Here is a 20,653-nt window from a genome sequence, read left to right on the forward strand (position 1 = left end):
GTAATGATCTAAACTTTACCTGATCTGATGACATACAATGGATGGTGTTTGTTTTAATGATTGATGCAACAGAAACAAAACAGCCAAACAGTTTATGAAAAAGTGAGGCAAGTTATTTTACGAACAGAATTTTCCAGGTATCTTATTCGAACAGCAGTAAGTTAGCAAAACTAAGAAAGAAGTCTTAATTTCATTGGGATTCTCATCTCTAACGATGAATAATTGGAAAAAAGATTACGTACATGAGTGTTGACAAAGAGCTATTCAAAGCAGTTATATATTCGTTGTTACTCCCCATATGAGAAGACAGTTTTTTTTTTGTCCAAATTGAATCAAATATGAAAGAAACAACAAATACTTAAGTGCTTGCTTCTGGTTTAATACTTCTATAAAACAATGGCCAAGAAAACGTTACTGGTGTATTAATCCCTGAACTCAAAAGGAAAATGTATACATTTAATCAAATTAGGCTACAGATATAGCAAAAACACACCAAACACGAAAGAAATTTTGCAATTCAAAGCCATCACAGGTAGCTAATTAAGGGGGGGAAGGAAAAGAGTTTTGAGCAAGCAAAGATATGAAGCACAATTTTCTCCTCCTCTTTGGTGGAAAATGATGTTTTCCAAGAGGAGGTTACATAAATATATTGCACTCATTCTGTCAGAATTATTCTTCTTTTACATACCTCAAAATATATTTCTGCTACAAAAATCGAAAACTAACCTAGCAATCAGATTAGCAGACAAAAGCAAAGCAAAAGAAGAGTACAGTACAGGCGGTACCGAAAAGCTTTGTTATGCTCCTTTGGAACATTAAAAAAAAAAGAGTAGCATCAATGTACCACTCCAGGTCTCTTTCAGCATTTTTTTAATAAGTTCAACCGATCCTTAGCCTGTAGTCTTTTGAATTGCTTCCCTTACATCTCTAAGAATCTCAAGCACGATCAAGGTAAAATCCCCCCTGAATCTTTTGCGAAAAAACAAAGGTCCTGATACTTTCTTTCTGTAATTATTGAAATGAAAAGATAAGCATGTGAAAAACAAAAGCAATCTAAAAATGCAACATTTCACAAATTATAACATGGACTATCCTCCTAGCAATCTAAATATCACTTTCTGTAACTAACCAGACCAAACCAAAAAAAATAAAACTCCTTTCTGAACAACAAAACAGAAAGTCAAATCAAAAGAGACTCAAATTTATCAAAGAAAAAACTCACCCTCTAACGGTATGTGAGAGAATCCTCCAAGGAGCCTTGAAGTGGATGGGATCGTGATAAGGCTCAGAGAAATGGCGCCACTTTCACAAAAACTTAATGGCACATAGCTTGCTTCTCTTTAAAAGCATTTTCAATAATCTCTAAAATTTTCAATTTGTGCTCTTTAAGTTTTCACCAAATTCCCCAATTGCTTAATGAAATCATGGCTTCAGTTAACACACCAAAACAGAAAAATAACCGGAATTCTAACCATCAAGGCAACTAACACCATCAACAACATGCATGCATCCAAAGTCAACTCTTTGAAGCTCATAAAAAGACCAAAATTGTAGAAAAATCATTGCCCAATCAAAGAACTTGTTTTATAAAAAAAAAAATCAGAATTAAGTTTATCCTATATCAAATACCCAGGCAGCAATAAAAAGGCAGTGTAAAATATAAACAAAACATATTGACAACGAAATATTTGAAGTGTTTAAAGGCAAGAAGATCTGAACCTGAAGATTTGAATTAGTTGAGAGCAAACCAAATAAGAACCCTTACTGGTTACTGTTTATAGGAAACAAGCAAAAATTCAACAGTGGATAGGATAGGCTAATTTTCTTAACAAGACTAGATAGAGGGCATTCTAGCATATGGAGGCAGATAAGGAGGTAAGCGAGGTAGAGCTCCCAAATGCCTAGTAAAAGCTCTCTCCAAAGGTGTATGAACATTCTCTTCACGTCTAAGTGTCTTTCTCAGCTTATCAACCTGCAAATTTTGCAATCAAAGCCATACTCAAATTTAAAAAACTCAGGTATAACGGCAATAAAAAGAAATAGAGATTTAAGTGCATCTCGTAGCAAGGCTAGTTTCCTATCTTTGTATGCTTTACGGCAAATAATAGCAAATTTATGGCCAACAATTAAATTAATAAAGAATCAAGTTTGAAGCAAAAAGAGAGAAAAAAAGAGTATGACAAAGAAAGAACGCAAAAGAAGAGACAGCTTTCATCATTCATCAAACCAAAAAGAAAGGGAAAACCCCAACTTCCAAGACCAGCTAGCAGCAACCATAACGGAAGTCTTACCTGAAACCACATTGGGTTCAAAAGTACACTTATTTAAAAGCAATTTGTGCAACTAGCAAAACTAAACATACCACAAATTGATAACAAATCCACTGAGAAAACAGTTTTTTTTGTTTGTCCAGATTGAATCAAATATGAAAGAAACAATAGATACAAACCCATTTTTCAACTTGAACAAAATTTCTAAATCATGATTTAAACTAAAAGTGACAGAAATAAAGACGAAAGAACACCGAGCATATCCTAGACTAAGTCTTTTAGATAAATTTATTCTCTCTGTTTCAATTGAACTCGGAGTGCTACACGCATATCCCAATGATGCTCTTGTCAAGGATGAGTTCGATGTGGCAAACTAAGATTGTTGTGATGGGAAAAAAACAGCTCAAGATGATAAACAACTATTGAAATTTGGAAATCAGGCAGTGAGGGAAGGCTTACCGTTGACGAACGATGTAATCAACAGTGTAGTTCAATCAAACAGGCATGATTAAAAATCAGCTCGTAAAATCATGGGTTCAATTCTATATTAAAAAACATCATATATCCAATATAATGAGGTATCATACAACACTAATGCACTTTTATGTGGCTTATTCCACTATGAAAAGAAACAAACGATGTAAGTGCATAAAGTAATGATCCAAACTTTACCTGAGGTTAGATGTGTTCAAAAAAGTTATCAACTAATTAAATTGAAAAAATTAAATGGAAAAAAAATTCAAAGAAAAAAATTTAAAAACAAAAAAAAAAACAAGAAGCCGCTGATTTTGCATGAAAAGATGGAAGGGTGGACTGCTGCCAAAAAACAAGAAGCAATAACCAAGCCAGTTTCTTATTCTACAAATTGAGGGACAGTTTCCTCCCTCTTGATTATAAAAACTAACTTAACTCGAAATAGAAGGCAATATTTAACCTTTTTCTCATTCATTTAATTAAACTAACGAGGAACCAAAAGAAAAGACGACTTGTCCATCTTAGTAGCAGCCTCTTTCTTCTTACTCTATGGAAAACCCTCGACGCTGTATCTTCTTCATCTGTTTTAAATTTCATTTTCATCTCCGGAGTTTATTTGACCCTTCAAAGCAAACAATAAACTAAAAACACAAAAAGAAAACATGGGTATTTCTAGATTCCCAACTTTAAAAATAAAAAAGCAAACTTATCAGGTAGGGACCGTTTGGGAACGCGGCTGCGGCCGCGTTCCCAAAAAATTTAAAAATTTTTTGTTTTTTTTTTTTGCTAAAATTTAATATGGTTTGTACGTTTTGGATCGTTTTGATGTGCTGATGTCAAAAATAAATTTTAAAAAATAAAAAAACATCGTTGGCATGCATTTTAACACGAAAAGTTATTTGAAAAGCACCCGCAACCACACTGCCAAACACGCTTAGTCTTTAATTACGGCTTGTATTGTGTGCTCTTTACCGGATTGAGCGATTGGATCCAGTTGAAAAACTCGTGGCCACCAGTTTGTGAACCATTGGCCCTTTATATGCACCATTGACATTGTTTGATTTAGTGGCCCCCAACAGTACCTACCATTGTTTGAACCATTGGGGCCTTTACATGCACCAAGAGTCATAAGAAAACAAAAAGGGACACTGAAGAATGTCTCCATCACCGAACAAAAAATAAGCAATTCTAATTAAACAAATCAATTGCGTTTTTTATTGCTCTATATTTTACAAAATATAAACTATCATACAAAGTCATGAAACGCGCAAACAACTCCTAATAATGCTCTATATTTTATTAATGTCATCTTTTGTTTTTTTCTCACTTAATTTTTTATGATAATTTATATTTTTAAATTTTTTAAGTTTTTTTAATGAAATAATTTTAGTAATCGAATCATGATAGAACCTCGAGCATTTTACATTTTACAGGCTTTTAAACGTTTGACCACACATAAAAATTAACCAAAAAAATACAGATCCAGGTGGATTTGAACCACCAATCTCGCTAGCACTAAGGCTAGGACGCTCTTACCGAGTTTGAGCTATTGGATCTCAACATATTAATTTTTATTAAAAATCCTATGGTGCTCAGAATAACGAGTAGCTTGCTATTAATTACTTCCGAGATGCACCTGGCAGATAGCAGGCACAAAAAGAATATCTCCATCTAGTGCTGAGCACCATAAAATTTGAGACATGACACTAAATATCAAGACTGGTTAGCCAAAAATTCAAGGCGAAAAAACCATATGAAAATACTTTTCATGACAAGCAAATAAAAGTAGTTTTTACCTCGATGATAAAGATCAAGTGCTCTTTGCACCCCGAACCCACTTCCACATAAGACACGCCTTGAAATATCAAAAAGGGTTTTTAACCTTTATATTGGTATTTACGCCTTGAAATACCATCCACTTGGAGGAAATGAAAACATCAACATACCTATAAGAAAATACAGTGTCTTTCGAGCAGGATACCTAAGAAGAGTTGGGGATGAAGACACTCAAAATCATAAAACCATGCAAAGAACCTGAATTCTGTTACCTTGGCATGCATACAACGCTTTAAAGACACGGATAACACACGCTTGATGAGAGACAAATGAAGTCCCCTGGATAAAAAAAGCATTCCATGTGCGATAAAGCTTAGCTATTTAAGGCGAAAAGAACAACGCTGATTGACGTTCCTAGCAGAAAAAAGGCTTCTCGATGGAAATAATACTAGTCAACTCAAATCAGATGTATCAATTCATTTAACAGCCATTACTACTGTAACACCTCTTCTAGGTAGCTCTCCTCTCGAATAGCACCATGATGTCATTCAGGTACAATTGAAGCATATTCCGCAAGACATGAATTCCAGGCAATCCTCAAAAAGCTTGGTATAATAACAATCAAGGTCATGGCAAGAAAACACGGGCCTGGAAGAGAAATGGGTGGTGCCTAGATCCCTGCAATTGAGCAGGCATTATCCATCAGTATCGATGATATTCAAAAATCAAAGAGCAGTACGAGCTAAAACACAATCATGAAAACATACAACATAGGCTCGGCTAGGTCAGGCTCATGTGTCGACGCCTCACTTCATCAATTAACCTCCGATCCTGCATATCGCTCCTTGTCTCTGTCAAATAGTGAGAAGGCAGCACAAGTGAACTCCAGAATCAGAACTTGCTCCAAAAGGCAGAGTGGCTGAACATGATAAATTCCAACACAGGTTTGAATGACGCGGCAACCCGTGAACGCCCTCCAATATTACAGTCGCAGGAAAAGCATTAGAATCAGAACTTGCTCCCAAAGGCAGAGTGGCTGAACATGATAAATTCCAACATGGGTTTGGGTAGCAGATCATGATGCGGCAATCCTTGAATGCCCTCCAATATTACAGTCGCAGGAAAAGGCATTAGCTAAGAGAGCTTACAGGAGCAATAGGTCTTCCAAAATACATTTTGGATGACTAGATTTGATCAAAACACTATACAAGCTGTAATAATACCGTAGTTACAATAGATAATCACGTGACAACAATCCACTATCCATAACTCCTCCCTGAAAAATACAGTGTGCTATAACACAACCGATACACTGAGGGAGAAATTTTGGCTACAAATATTGCATAACAAAATCATACTGGAATTAAGTGTAAATAAATATTAACATCTAAAAAGTGATCAATAAAATAGAAAGTATGAGGTCGAGATACTCAGAATCAAAACTGAAACAATAATATAGCTTGTCTTTGCAACGGGATTTTATCAGATCTCATCTAGCTTGTCTTTCCACACGGCATAACAGGTTTTATCCAAACTTGAATGGAGCAGTTGAGTGTCATAAATTGTTGGGACTTTCTCAATATTATTAGATTGCAGGCAATGAAACAACACCCAAAAAAAAACATGCATGTGGCTAGAAGACATTGTGAGCAGTGGCTAGAATAGTCAGATTGTAGACATTGTGAGCAATGACTAGAATGCCATGGGGAAGGTAGCTGCAAATCAAACATCTCGTTATTCCAGTGCACATGTGCGTTAAGATGCCAGGGCTCAAATTTATCTACACCAGGTGTAAACTTAAATGAACATTTTCTCAAAGTTTATAAATAATATTGTAAATGAATAACAAGGGCCGTTTGAACAGTTGAGGGTAGTGTGATCACTTCGTGTTATGATATTATGTATGAAATAGTTAACTGTTCCACAAAAGCTGGGAGATAACTTAATGCAGACAGCTAATAATAATATATTAGGAAATTAACTTGTCCATAGCAGAATATACCTTTGGGTGATGAATTGATGTTGTTAGTGCTGATTCCTGCTGGTACACTGGTTTCCGTGTACGATGTGCTATGTTTTTGGTATCCGTCCAGCAGAAACAAGAAAGTGGGTAGAAAGATAGGGAAACAAGGAGCCTGTCCAACACAGAAGGGGGAGAGCCGGGCAAAATAAATAAATAAATAATCCCGTGCCATCTCCCCCTTCAAAACCCAAAAATATTCTCTTTTTTATTAGGTTTTTTGACCTGCCAAGCAAGCGCACCTGACATGGCAAAGGTCGGACTGACACAATTAACAACATCCATCAGAGATCTACATATCTCAATACCTTTTCATCCACTCCGCCACTCACCCAACAAACCACCAATCACGCTAAACTCTATATTTAACATGGTCGGAGAGAATAATTGCTGAATATATTAACAAGCACATGTGAATAATTTACCCATAACTCATTAGCAGCCTATTAATATTCGCGAACACCGGCACAACGCCAATACCCCCTGCTCCATCCCGCGAAACGGCCAATCACCGTAGTCAGTGTGATCTGTTTCAGGCCAATCCAGAAATTAATATGCTGCTTATCAAAAGACAACGAAAAAAAAATCATCAAGTAATAAACCCTAGATCTTACAAAATCCAAAGACCGACTGACCTTTAGGTGTTCCTGCAAGGAAGAGATCTCCTCCTCAGCAAGAAATCCGGATTCTCGACATCAAGAAATATTTTCACCAGATCGAAGCACAAAACTGAAAAGGATGCAAAATATAAATCTTTAAAAATTCAAGAAAAATATAAAATCAAAGATCAGCAAAATAGATCTATCTGAAAATCATACCTCCATAGACTACGTTAATTGGCAGCACGATCCTTCAAGACTTTCCGATCCAAATTCAAGCCAAGAGAGGAATATCACATCGATATCAGATCTATTTAGGCCGGGAAGCCTACGCGAGAAATCGAATCCGGGACCAAGAGAATGCATGGTCAGAAGATAGATCATTTCACGATCTACTAGAATCTGAAGACAAATAAGAGAGAACCCGAGAGAGTTTTTTTTTTTGGATCTGAAAATTGAGATTGTAGAGTGGAATATAAATAGGGGAAGAAGCGCCTTTAAGGGGAAAGAGATGACAGCGTTATAGAAGGAACCTAATTATATAGATACCCTAAGAGATCCAACGGCTGTGATGTTTTGGCTAAGAAGATAATCTACGGTCCGATTTGCGCCTTTTTGTTGAGAGGCGGTGTGCTTGCGTGTTTGGCGATTAGCGAGGAAGGTTCTCGATATGTTTTGACGGGATTAATTATATGACACGTGTTTGGTGACTTGTGTTTCCTCATTCCTGTAACTTAAAGCTGTTTGGAAAGAGGACATCGCATTCCCACGTTGAGCTAGGAATTTCCTGCACCGAACTTGGGATAACCATAGTCTTTGACATCATCTTTTCCAAAATTTATTTAATTTAGCAAAAAACAAAAACAATTGTGATTTTACTACGCACCACCTTATAAAAACATTGATTATTTTCAATAGTGTTATTTTTTTTCTGTTTTCTTGGTTTTTCTTTTAATTTTTTTAATTTAATTTTTATTTTTTTAATTTATTAAAATTAGATTTTATGATTTATTTTGTTATGTTTTTTATAGAGTTATTTTTTTTTTTAGTTTAACATGGGTGTCCGGGCCAGCTTGCGCGTACTTTGACTAATCCCACGGGCCTCGAAGTTAACGACCATGTAAGCCTCCAGTGGCCATTATATGAGCAACCATAGGGCTCGAATCTGAGACCACAAAGGGAGCAAACCTCTTAGTTCCAAGCGCTTACCACTGGGCCACCACCTAGTTGGTTTTTATAGAGTTATTTTAGTCTTATGACTCAGATCATGAATTTAACATATTAACTTAGTTGATTTTAATTTCTTTTATTTTTTTAATTTAGTTTTTTTAATTTTATCCTTCAAAACTTTATTAAGTGAAACTTATGATTCATGATTTATTTTAATTTGTTTTTTTAGGAGATCCCAACATAGTTATTTAAGTCACCAATTTAGAGATTTAATATGAGTTGACCATGTTTATTCTTTTAGTCCCTTTTTAAATTTATTTTTTTTCAATTTCATTGTATTGACTCAGAATTGTGCTATATAATTTATTTTGATTTGCTTTCTATGATGTTATCTTAACCTCGTGACCTAAGTTAAGGATACAATAAGTTAACCCGAGTTAACTAAATTTGTTTTTTGATTTGTTTTTTATAAGTTATCATGGTCTTATAAACCTGTAGGCCATGATTTGGTGGATTAACCCATGTCATTTTTTCTTACCTTTTTTAAATTGATTTCATAAAAAAAAAAATTATCATTCAACATTGAGTTGATTAAGAATTGGGTTTCATAATTTATTTTGATTTGATTTTTATGGTGTTATCCCGATCTCATGATCTTGGATGTGGTTTTAGCAAATCAATCTAGATTGACCATATTTTTTTCCCTTTTTTTTTTCAATTTCATCATTCGTTAGGTTGATTGGAAATTAAACTTCAAAATTTCTTACAATTTACTTTTTTTTGGGTTGTCATGATCTTGTGATTAGGGTTGTAAATTTGACAAGTTAATCAAAGTTAATACGGAACGATCAATCTAATAGGTTTTCGTCTTAATATCTTTTTAAAGAAGACATCGTTCTGTATTTTGTTTTTCTTAAACTACTCTTTACCAATTTTCTGGTTTGTCATTGGACTCACCACATCAACCAGGTCAACATTTATATAGTTTAATTTATTTTCTATAAAAAAAACATTAGCAACACTATTACGACAATTATCATTATCATTACAACTGATTTTACGAGTTTGAAAAAAATATAAAATTATGCATTCTGGTAATCTATATTTGTCATTACAATTATCACTATCATCACAACTGCTATCATTATAATAAATTATTACTACTACTACTATTATGACAATCATCATCATCATCATCATTACTATCATTATTATTGTCGCTATTAGTAGTAACAGTAGTATCATTGTCACCACCATCACCACTATTATTATATTATCATCAATAATTTAGTTTATTATTACGATCATCATCATCATCATCTTTGCTATTATTGGTAATAATATCATCATCATCATTATCATTACCATCAATAATATTAGTATTTTCATTACTATTTGTATTATTATTATCAATAATATTATTATCTTCATCATTTTTATTTATTTATTAATACTACTACAACTAACATTACTATTATTATTTTTTATCATCATCATCATCATTGTTATTAATATTACCATCTCTATTATTACTATTATTATTAATAATATTATTGAAAAAATAAAAGCCATGAACTTGATTTGAAGAATATAATTGAAAACTATAAAAACTTTAACAAATGAGCTAAGAAAAATTAAAAGAAGAGGGACTAAATTTGAATAATTATTATAATTGAAAAAACAAAAACTACAAAGGATAAAATTGAAAGCCATAAATTTTTTAACAAAAGAGCAAAGGAGAAAAATAAAAAATTAAAAGTAGAAAATTGAAAAACAACAAAACTTTAACAGAAAAGAAAACAAGAAAAATACATAAATCAAAACTACAAGGATCAAATCTGAAATATCAATAACAATGAAGACCACGGGTTAGGAAAGAGAAATGAGGGGGGAATGGTCATCAACAATAAACCAGCAACTTCTGGACACCACGTGCCACTTTATATGAAAAAAGAGACGATGAGGAATAACATAAGATGGAGGAAGCTCATTGTTTAGTACCTAGAGCTGTCGCATGCACCGTCTAAAGTATGCGGGCGGCTTTAACACTACACATGCCAATAACTTTTCCAAGTTAAAAATATTATTTTAATAGTCAATTATGTAACTATCATGGACCAAACTAACATTTAACAAAAAAAAAATTATGGCTAAAAGAAAATAATAACCGACCCAATGAATTAAATTTATTGGATCCAAGGATACATGTGTAATTCTACCGTGTATATAAAACAAAATTACCAAAATACCCCTGTCCAAAACCATTTAATTTTTTTATGCTTTAAGGTATTTTGATTATTTTACTATTTATAAATATATTGAATTGACTAAAATATCTTAAAACAAATCCATAATATCCATAAAAAGATAAAAATATATCAATAATTTAAAGGCAAGTAAATTTTTATATGAAGGGGAAAAAAAAATCACCACACTATATCGGTGAACAGAAAAACACGAGGCCCATCAATTCTAGTATATTTATTACATAGAAGAGTTTCATTTGTGAACGTAATTGCTACAATCGCCCAAGTAACGATTGAGCTGGAGGATGACGGATTTACCACATCGGGCTGTCGTGTAATCCCTGTGAATGTTTGATCTGATCTCCATGATACTCCCTCCGCACCAACTCCTTACAAGGGTGGATGCAACTGTGCTCAAATCCATAACGTTTGTATTTCCATGGCTCCACAATCACATGTTGCTTGCTCCATGGAGAAGCAATTTGCAGAGATCTATATACAGCCCATGCCTTGCATGATTCCTGACAAGCATATATTCCAAGTCACTCATCGCACTCTAAAATGGGAGATGCAGATTTCGTCTTCATGAATGTGATATTCATGTCATGTGCTATGGCCATGCTCCTATGCCACGTTTAGACACATCATCTCTTGCTTTAACCAAAGCACATTGACAAAAGGGTACACAGTAGCTTCTCTCTCAAAATATACAAACACACCCCATTGTCCCTTCAATAGACGGGAACGAATCATCCTGAACTATATGAATAAATCGAAATGAAATTACTGCATTTTTCCAAGTAGCAAGCATATCAAAAATGGAAAAAAATTAATGAAAAAAAAAAACACACAGTGAATGCTCGAAAGAGAAGCCCTTTGAAACCTCTGCCATTGCTTGGATTAGAATCAAAGTCAGAGAGAGATGGGGGGGGAGAGCTAACGTTCATGTCAAACTTTCAGGTTAAAAATTCAAAACTCCATTCCATTGCTTTCCACTGGACTTCCCACCTCACCCACCTCCGAAAGAGGCCTCTCAACTAGAAAAGAAACAAGGGAACATCCTCTTCTGTGTAAGAAAAACTTCACAACAATGTAAAGAGACTCTTCCACTTCTCTTTCTGAAGAGTTTGAGGGCACTGGAACTTGGTTCCAGCACAGAGGAACAGCATGGCTAAGAGGTCGGAATTTGCACAGAAGCTGTTAGACGATCTCCGGTTGAGGAAGGAACGAATGGCTGTGTCTCAGAGCTCAAAAGGTTCGAAATCAGCTGCTCCAGGTTAGCATTTCATCAAATTTCACTGTCCACTAGTTTTGTTTAATGTGCAAATTGAACATTTAGAAGGCTTAAACAAGTGAAAAATTGTGGTCTAAACAATTCAGAACATTGGGTGCTTCTATTTTCAGTACTAAAATATTTTAACTTGTGAATTAGAAATGATCATCTAAAACTACGCAGTGGCATCCAGTCTTGTAGTATACAAAATTCCTGCCAATTTTCATGATCAAAGGACAGTATATGCGTTGTAGTAGGATTAGGTGCTTGGATAGTTTGAAGAGTGATTGTTGTTTTCTCTGCATCATGTGCTTGTGCAGATGTATATGCCAATTCCAAGCAAACTCACAGAGGATCCATAGAAATGAAGACCCATAAAAGTGTGAGTATCATGGCTCAATCTCATGACAGTCGTAGTTATTATGGATTTCCAATTTACTCAAACTGCTCCATGACCACAGAATGGCATTAGGAGTGGAAGCGCGCACAATAAAACTAGTGGAAGCAATAGAACACTCTCCCGTGGAGAAACTTCAACAGAGATTGTTCCTTATGGGAAAGGTCGAAGCTCGAAGCAAATAGGAGATCTGTCCATGGCACTGGCTTTTGCCCTTGAGAATGGTGGAAAACTCAGAAGAATGGATTCGTCTGGCAATAGTTCAATGCTAGGTTTCCTGCATCAAATTGGCAGAAGATCAGTGGAAGTGGGGAGGATGGAAAGAAGTGGTATTGATAGACATGACACTTCAAGCAACCGTTTCCCTACCCTCTCGCATATCCACATCAAAGAAATATCAAAAGGTGCACAGAAGTTACATCAGATCCTGAGAGCTTGTTCAAATGGCCTTAACTTTGAATCATATTCAATAGAAATTGGCAAGGAACTACTCAAAGGGGCCATGGATTTGGAAGAGTCTTTGAGGATGCTTGTAAACCTGCAAGAAGCTTCAGAATATATGATCACCCCACAGAGCAAAACTCGTATCACGTTGCTTGATGAGGATGACGACGACGATGAAGACAACTTCGTCAGAGCAGCTGAGCATAAACAACTTGCTCTGCCAAGGTTCTCCTTTGACAAGCCCTCAAGAAATTCTCATCACATTCAGGAAGTTGCAAGGACTGATCTCAGGCAGAGGCTAATGGCTCTGACTTATTCATCAGAAGCTACAAATTTCAACCATGATAAACACATTTTACGCACCTCAAATTCAGCTTCTCACAAGAAATCGTCTAGCCATGGCTCCACGTCAAAGACTTCAGCAGCATTATCTGAACAGAAGAACCAGTCGAGTTCATCAAAATCCAAACCAGAAAAGGTGAGAATTCCAAATGTAATTGCAAAACTAATGGGCCTGGAGGAGGTTCCAGAAAATGCAGATTCAAAACACGCAAAGAAAGAGTCAAGTCCCAAGCAGAAAACTGAAAGGAATGTCACAAATAAATCTGCAGAAGGAAGCACTACACGAGAACGCGGGACAAAAGATGCTGAGAATTCAGTGTTCACAGTAAGAAAACAAAAACAGATGCAGCCCAATCAAATTAAGATGCTCCAGGACCCAAAAAATGCCTTGCAAGCAGAAAAGAACCTGCCAAATCACCATGCTAGCTTTGAAATGACTATGCATGATGGAAAGCCACCCAAGAAAGAGGTGGAAGGGATGAAATCAGAGAGAGGCTCGAATAAAGCTAATGTGAAAATGGATAGGCACCAAAGCAACAACATCCAAACGAGCCAAAGCACAGGAAAGCGAAAAACTGTTCAGGACAATACTAAGACCAGAGAGCAGAAAGGGAAAGAACGAGGTGAAACAAGAGAATTAATCCGAAAGCCTGAGCTGCATCAAATGGCATCACTGGCACAAAATGGAGCGGGATCTGCACTTACAATGCAATGGCAAATAGAGCACAACGCAAGTATTCTTGAAACAGAAAAGAGAGATGAAAACAGGTACATTTACAACGATCAACCGAAGTCCTCCAATGATACTGGATTCCGACAGCCTCAAACATTCCAGAACTTTGAACAAGAAGACACAAAACATCATGCTGGAGAGAGAGAGTGGCAGATTGCTAGACAGAAGATTCAAGATAGAACTCAAAAGGCGAGTACTGAAGTAATGTCCAAGAACACGACTGCCCCCATGAACGACATTGTGAATTCCCAAAAAAGGCATTCACAGACAAACCAGGCAACTCCTAGCAGTAGAAGTTCTAAAGAATCAGTTGATGGAGTGCCATCCAAAGGGTTTCCAACTGGCAGGCAACATGAAGATCTTGTCTACGGAATAAGTTCTAATAATATCCAGGCTAGCTTGAAAGATTCAAAGACCATGAACTCGAATCAACATTGCTCCCCAATCGATCTGAAACATGATATGATGAAGAAAATCAGCAATCCAACTATGCAAGAAAAGCAAGCTCATCCACCAGCCACACAGAATGTGATGAATACCAAGGGACTAAAAGCTAAGACTCCTCGAAGGATTGATGAACTAGTGACAAGAAAAAGCGGAACCCCACACAGCTTGGCAAGGCCGCAAAAACATCAGACTTCTACATCGCAAGAAGGTAAACAGAAAAGGCGCGAAAAACTTGGTGGCAAAGTTGAACAAGTGAGAGCCATCAGGTCTAGAGAAGCAGAGGCACGCATTGTTAAATCCAGCAAATCAATGGAAATCATCCAGCAATCGGATGTGTTGGAAGATCTGCATAGTAAAGTTGAACAAGCATCCAACTATTATAGTCCTGTGGAAGACAAAAGCCAAATCCTGAAAGGACCAAATATCCTAGTTCAAACAGACAGTGTAAGCGCATTTGTTACTGCAATCTAAGAAAATATTCTCAGAATACCCTTTATACTCACACAAACTATAAGCCACTTCTTCATAGGGGACAATTCTTGCTGCTTGGTAGTGAGCTAACACGAGCTCTTTTCGGTCTCATGCAGTGTCAAAGCACAGTCTCAACGGTGACAAATGAGCAACAAGGTCAGAAATTGGGCAGGGATCAACAGCAATCTCACAACTTTGTTTTGGATTCACTTAATGGTAGGTACAACTTTGCCTTTCAGTTTCACTCCCCAGAGTACTGCTCTCCTCATTTGCATCATTCCCCAGATCCTACCTCATGTTAATCTACCACGTAGACTTAGGTTTTCCATGTAAAATCTACCAGTAAATCCTTGTTTGCTCTCAAACCAACTTCTATCATTAAGAGCATGAAAAACAGACACCACATTATATTATATAATTCATTCTTCGTTGTTGGAAATGTATGCAGGAACTCGTCAAAACAGCAAAGATATTGCTGAACCCTCAAAAATGGAGAAGCAAAAAGCATCGAAATTGGTGGCACCAGAGCCACTAAGTGAAAGTGAAAACCACCTGAAGCTGATCCTGATAAGAAGTCAACTATTCCTTAACACAGTAGAGGCACTGTTCAAACTCGACATCCCTCTGGGCATTCTCCGTACTGGTAGTGAAGAGTATCACGACGAAGAAAGCAAGCTCATATTAGACTGCGGATACGAGATAATGAAAAGGAAAGGAAAAAAGGAAGAGCTCAGTGTCCATCCATTGATGGAAATATCTACAACTTGTGTTAAGGTGAAATCTTTGGACAAGTTGATCAAGGAATTGCACAAAGACTTGGAGAAGTTGAAATTCTACGGTAGAAATGGTAATGCTGAGTGTCTTGTTGAAGATTACCTGCCGAAAATGGTGGAATGTGATGTGTACAGCTGGGATTTAGATGTGAACTGCATGTGGGACTTCGGTTGGGACAAGATGTTTGGATTTCTTGAAAAAGATGATATTGTAAGGGATGTTGAGAAGTCCATGCTTAATGGCCTACTCGATGAAGTTACCAGAGACCTTCTGCCAGTATTTTGATTGGACTGAAGAATAATTATTTCTCTATAAAAGAGAGAGGACGCATTTTCTACTGATTTTTTTGGTTCAAATGTAATGCTTATATGCAGGATTGTGTGTGAATAATACATTTCTACTGCCAGAATTCTGTTCTCAGAGTAAGCTCGTTAGTTATCCCTTAAAAATTGTTGGCAGATGACATCAATTCATCAGTTAATGAATTGGAAAGTAGATAGATATGAACAAAAGTAAAGCACGCCTGTTGAAGTTTCTTTTCTTTTTTTTTTTCTTTTTTATTAACAGTTGTGTCTGGATAACTTGCGTGTATCTCAATTAATCTTATATGTTTTGAAATTAACAATCATATAAATTTTTATTAATTCTAAAAGACTCCAAACTCATGCCCATCAAATAGTAAATCCAAGATAGGATGAGTTGAACTGCCCTTAATATTACTGTTGAAGTTTCCCCCATGCTTTTAATGGTAGCATGTAGCTTTTTTCTTTTCTTTTCTTTTCTTGGGTACATGAGGGGGCTCAAGAGTCAAGAGCCCAGGAAAACAATCGGCCTCGCCACTTGGTTAGCAAGAAATGAAGCTTCCAGGAAGCTTAAGATTAAGATCGATGGTTTTTCAAAGCTTTGCTTTACCAATGCATTATTCTAAGCATTCTTGTGCCACCAATTATACACGCATTTGCCAAAGTAAACCCACCTTCTTTAACTTGAATATGCTTTACTTTTCTTCACTGGGAAAATATGCTTTCCGTTGTGAAAAAAGAGGCACGTTGTTTCGTAATAGCTAAGTTTTCCTCCGGTAAGGTGATTAGCAGCCATGGGCATATCTTTTTTTACAAGGGTACTGGTTTCTAGACCAATATCACGTAAGTTTTCTTCCTTGATTTGTTAAAATTTATGTTCATTTATCAATAAATAAATAAATAAATTTGGGAGTCGAGCTAAAAAAACTATATTTCTGTTTAATTTATCAAAGATAATGTTGTTTAACTTAATCAAATAATATCTTATAAACAATATGTTCCTTGTAGTTACTTTTTAAATGATTGATTAATTGATGGATTTAGAGTGTATTATAGTGTAAATTTACGATGTGCTTAGAAGTGTGGTCGAATTTTATTTTTAGATCGTTATTAATAAATTAAAATAATTTTTAAAAATAAAAAAATATTATTTTAATATATTTAAAAAATATATTTTCCCCGAGTGAAAAACATACGAAGTTTCAGCTTCACACCGAAAGTTGTCTTTACGGTTCTACCATCGACTTTAGCATATTCTTCTTCTATATTTATTGCCCCCGCTCCACTTTCTTCAAAATATGCAAAACAGAGAGACATAAGCTCCTCCTCAGTCATGGCGGTGCTTCCTTCTGCTGTTACTTTCCTCCTCCTCGTTTCCTACTCACTGACTGTAAATATTGCAAGTGAGTTTAAATTACGTCTCGTTCTATTTTTAGTAAGCTTGAATTATTATATATTAATTAACTGTTTGATTCGACCACCTGCTTTTAAATATCTCGCTGCTAGACTCGCAATCATTTATCGGTGTAAACTACGGCCAAGTTGCTGACAACCTTCCACCACCATCAGCCACCGCAAAGCTTCTCCAATCCACTTCAATCCAAAAGGTTCGATTATATGGATCGGACCCGGCCATAATCAAAGCCTTAGCCAACACCGGAATTGGAATTGTTATCGGCACTGCAAATGGTGACATTCCAGCACTAGCCTCAGATCCCAGTTTTGCCAAGAACTGGATCAGCACGAACGTGCTCCCCTTCTATCCAGCTTCCAAAATCATCCTCATCAATGTTGGAAACGAGGTGATGACTTCCGGTGACCAGAATCTCATGAACAAGCTCTTACCAGCCATGCAAAATGTACAGAATGCTCTAAATGATGTGTCGCTCGGGGGGGAAATCAAGGTCTCTACTGTTCACTCGATGGGAGTACTTAAGCAGTCGGAGCCGCCTTCTTCTGGAAGGTTTGATCCAAGCTATGAGGATTTGATGAAGGGCTTGTTGGGGTTTAACAATGCGACTGCTTCGCCTTTTGCCATCAATCCCTACCCTTACTTTGCTTACAGAAGCGATACAAGGCCCGAGACTCTTGCTTTTTGCCTTTTCCAGCAGAATGCGGGACGGGTGGACGGAAACACTAAGATTAAGTACATGAACATGTTTGATGCTCAGGTGAGATGGAGTAAATCGAATTGCAACTCAACTACTGTCTTTTTTTATAAAAAAATGTTGCTTAGAAGCAGTGGTTGTTTTTGAATTGCAGGTTGATGCAGTTTTTTCTGCGCTGAATTCTATTGGATTTAAGAATGTAGAGATTGTGGTGGCTGAGACTGGATGGCCATACAAAGGAGATGACAACGAAATAGGGCCAAGTATTGAGAATGCCAAGGCTTATAATGGCAATTTGATTGCACACCTTCGATCCATGGTGGGCACCCCTCTCATGCCAGGAAAATCAGTGGATACATACCTTTTTGCTCTATATGATGAAGACTTGAAACCTGGACCTGGTTCTGAGCGATCATTTGGACTCTTCAAGCCTGATCTCACCATGGCTTATAATGTCGGGCTCTCTAAAAGTAGCCAGGTAATTAAGAGCCAAATTTTATTATATTTCAATGATATTTATAATTCAACTCCACGCTTTTATAGATTCTACTATTTTGTTTGTTAAAAAGAATGGACAGTTCCCTTTCAAGGTTTATGAGCTAGTTCATGCATGTGGATCAGCTAATTTACAGTTTTCATGGTGCATTCTTTCCTTAATCCAATGGAATGAGGGAGGGTGTACTGTTGCCATATTCAGCATGTTCAGTGTATAATATCTCTGTTCATCTCAGTAGTAATACTGTAATAGTAGTTTATGGAGTTTTATTTACTTGCGCTGTTGTGCTTTAAGACTCCGGCTACACCAAAAACTCCAACGAACCCATCTCCAACGTTGAAGAAAGCAACATGGTGTGTGCCCAAGTCTGGTGTATCGGATGCCCAATTGCAGGCTAATCTGGATTATGCTTGTGGACGAGGGATTGACTGTAGTCCGATCGAACCAGGCGGGGCTTGCTTCGAACCAAACACACTAGCATCACATGCTGCTTTTGCCATGAATCTCTTCTATCAAACTTCTGATAAAAATCCTTTGAACTGTGATTTCTCACAATCAGCCACTCTCTCGTCCAACAACCCCAGTAAGTTCCCTCAGAATACTTTTACTTGTTGGTCTTGCTAATCCCTCGGCATTTTACTGCATTTACGCATAAACTACGGTCTCTGTAACGTTCCTTTATTCTTCTGTTCTACAGGTTATAATGCTTGCACTTACCCCAGTGGCAGTGGAAGCAACTGATAGTAAGTCTTTTAGGATGATAGGCGCTTTATGGTTTGTGCTGTTCTTATCCCCACTGCAAGTGGAGAAGGCATCATCTTTTTTTAGTAAATTATGGGAATGTCCATACAGCATTTCATGCCAGGAACATCAATTCTCCATGTATTTGTGAAATTAGCCAGTTAAATTTCTCACAGCTGAGTAATTTTAGAGGTTATGGAGCAAGATAAATCCCCACAGCCTTGTTGCAAAAGGTGAATAAAAATGCCATGTTTTCATTGCAAACCAAGGTTCGTCACCAAACCTAAAACATTAACCACTAAGCCGACAATCTGTTCACTAAATTTACCCACAAAGAAACATAAGTTTTCAAGAAAAGTCTTATGAGGCACGGGAAGCTCACACGCCAGTGGATCCAAACCCTCCAGCACCTCTCACAGTTGCATCCAGATCCTCGACTTCCATAACATTAGGAGTCACGATCTTCTCGATGATTAACTGCGCAATTCTATCGCCAACCTTGACCTCAAAATCAACATCAGAATGATTAAACAAGATAACCCCAACTGGGCCTCTGTAGTCTGCGTCTATGACACCAGCACCCACGTCAATTGAGTGCTTCCATGTCAGTCCCGATCTGGGTGCTAAATCAACAAAAACGAGCTTCAGAAACAAAATCAAACCGTATGTAAAACAAACATATAACATTAAAAAATACAGGGTGAGACTTACCAATGCGAGCATAAGTTCCTTCAGGTATTGCAATGCTCAAATCTGTAGGAATAAGGGCCTTTCCTCTAGCTGGTACCTTTGCCTTTGAGGCACTGCAAAACATTTATAAAAAAACCATAAATTTGCTAATAATCCTGCGCTGACCTTGTGAAAAATGAAAGGACTGGAAGAGGGTTTTACTATATACCTGGAGAGATCATAGCCAGCGGAAAGGGGAGAGCCTCTAGAGGGCAAAACAGCATTTTCAGAGAGTTTTTTCACTCTTAGGAGATATGACGGGATGTTATCATGTTGGAGCTTGGGGACTTTAGGAGAAGGCTCTTTGATATCAGGGCTGTGGTTTTGTAGATTTGCTGGAGGCATTTTGAGGACTTGAGAGTTTCGACGGTAACAAAAACGGGAGTCGAGTAGACGGAGGGGGGCAGGAATTGGGTGATTAAGTAGAGAGAGGCTCGCCAATGGCGGGAATTTCCAATTGATGGCGCTAAATGTTCCCGCCATGATTTTGGGGCGCATTCTCGAAGCACCTCTGGGATTTTGACTCCGACTGCTCTGCTCTTCCAGATCTTCCTCTTGTTGTAAATGGGCCTATAGGTTTAGGTGGTAGTCTAGTTGCGAGTGGTGCCTGGAATTGATATCAGGGCTGTGGTTTTGTAGATCTTCTTCTTGTTGTAAATGGGCCTATGGACGGGTCTTATGGGCCATTGAAACGAGCACATATTTTTGGTCGTTCGGGTTTTCAATAGGCTGGTGTTCTGGTCCATGGAGTCTTGCAGATTTGGGCTTAATGTTTGCCATGATGATCTAGGTTAAAAAAATACAAGTGAATCATTAGACAAGTGATTATTATAAAACAAAA

The 20,653-nt window shown here is 36.9% G+C and overlaps 3 protein-coding genes and 1 long non-coding RNA gene across 11 annotated transcripts; 2 read left to right on the forward strand and 2 right to left on the reverse strand.

Moving 5' to 3' along the window:
* Positions 1–581: 581 nt before the first annotated feature.
* LOC133691391 (uncharacterized) lies at positions 582–7,661 on the reverse strand. 8 transcript variants are annotated; one of them, XR_009841664.1, is made up of 6 exons: positions 7,359–7,661; positions 7,176–7,269; positions 5,288–7,067; positions 3,205–5,198; positions 1,223–3,083; positions 582–1,005 (listed from the first exon to the last, which is right to left on the reverse strand). It is a non-coding gene; the product is annotated as an uncharacterized LOC133691391 (long non-coding RNA). The 8 variants fall into 8 exon arrangements; XR_009841666.1 differs by having other exon boundaries at positions 1,223–3,086; XR_009841661.1 differs by having other exon boundaries at positions 1,223–1,972; positions 2,363–5,198.
* A 3,634-nt stretch (positions 7,662–11,295) lies between these two features.
* On the forward strand, positions 11,296–15,972 carry LOC133690892 (uncharacterized). Its single transcript, XM_062111165.1, has 5 exons — positions 11,296–11,831; positions 12,149–12,210; positions 12,290–14,635; positions 14,779–14,878; positions 15,111–15,972. The coding sequence occupies exons 1-5, from the start codon at positions 11,723–11,725 to the stop codon at positions 15,719–15,721; spliced, it is 3,228 nt and encodes a 1,075-aa protein (XP_061967149.1). The 5' UTR covers positions 11,296–11,722; the 3' UTR covers positions 15,722–15,972.
* Positions 15,973–17,010: 1,038 nt separating this feature from the next.
* LOC133690612 (glucan endo-1,3-beta-glucosidase 7-like) lies at positions 17,011–19,258 on the forward strand. Its single transcript, XM_062110839.1, has 5 exons — positions 17,011–17,141; positions 17,245–17,909; positions 18,001–18,324; positions 18,637–18,925; positions 19,040–19,258. Exons 1-5 carry the CDS (start codon positions 17,072–17,074, stop codon positions 19,081–19,083), a joined length of 1,392 nt encoding a protein of 463 aa, XP_061966823.1. The 5' UTR covers positions 17,011–17,071; the 3' UTR covers positions 19,084–19,258.
* A 59-nt stretch (positions 19,259–19,317) lies between these two features.
* LOC133690613 (deoxyuridine 5'-triphosphate nucleotidohydrolase-like) lies at positions 19,318–20,395 on the reverse strand. Its single transcript, XM_062110840.1, has 3 exons — positions 19,982–20,395; positions 19,795–19,886; positions 19,318–19,706 (listed from the first exon to the last, which is right to left on the reverse strand). The coding sequence occupies exons 1-3, from the start codon at positions 20,308–20,310 to the stop codon at positions 19,462–19,464; spliced, it is 666 nt and encodes a 221-aa protein (XP_061966824.1). The 5' UTR covers positions 20,311–20,395; the 3' UTR covers positions 19,318–19,461.
* Between the last annotated feature and the right edge of the window lie 258 nt (positions 20,396–20,653).

The sequence above is a fragment of the Populus nigra genome, chromosome 4 (assembly GCF_951802175.1).
Source record: "Populus nigra chromosome 4, ddPopNigr1.1, whole genome shotgun sequence".
Classification (NCBI taxonomy): Eukaryota; Viridiplantae; Streptophyta; class Magnoliopsida; order Malpighiales; family Salicaceae; genus Populus; species Populus nigra.

Bases quoted from the DNA above. Each gene is read 5' to 3' on its own strand.
- LOC133690892 (XM_062111165.1), top strand. From the start codon at position 11,723: ATGGCTAAGAGGTCGGAATTTGCACAGAAGCTGTTAGACGATCTCCGG. The intron at 12,211-12,289 runs GTGAGTATCATG...CCATGACCACAG, and splicing joins AAATGAAGACCCATAAAAGT to AATGGCATTAGGAGTGGAAG. The intron at 14,636-14,778 runs GTAAGCGCATTT...GGTCTCATGCAG, and splicing joins TCCTAGTTCAAACAGACAGT to TGTCAAAGCACAGTCTCAAC.
- LOC133690612 (XM_062110839.1), top strand. From the start codon at position 17,072: ATGGCGGTGCTTCCTTCTGCTGTTACTTTCCTCCTCCTCGTTTCCTAC. The intron at 17,142-17,244 runs GTGAGTTTAAAT...TCTCGCTGCTAG, and splicing joins ACTGACTGTAAATATTGCAA to ACTCGCAATCATTTATCGGT. The intron at 18,325-18,636 runs GTAATTAAGAGC...TTGTGCTTTAAG, and splicing joins GGCTCTCTAAAAGTAGCCAG to ACTCCGGCTACACCAAAAAC.
- LOC133690613 (XM_062110840.1), bottom strand. From the start codon at position 20,310: ATGCGCCCCAAAATCATGGCGGGAACATTTAGCGCCATCAATTGGAAA. The intron at 19,887-19,981 runs GTATATAGTAAA...AATGTTTTGCAG, and splicing joins GCTGGCTATGATCTCTCCAG to TGCCTCAAAGGCAAAGGTAC. The intron at 19,707-19,794 runs GTAAGTCTCACC...TTGTTGATTTAG, and splicing joins AGGAACTTATGCTCGCATTG to CACCCAGATCGGGACTGACA.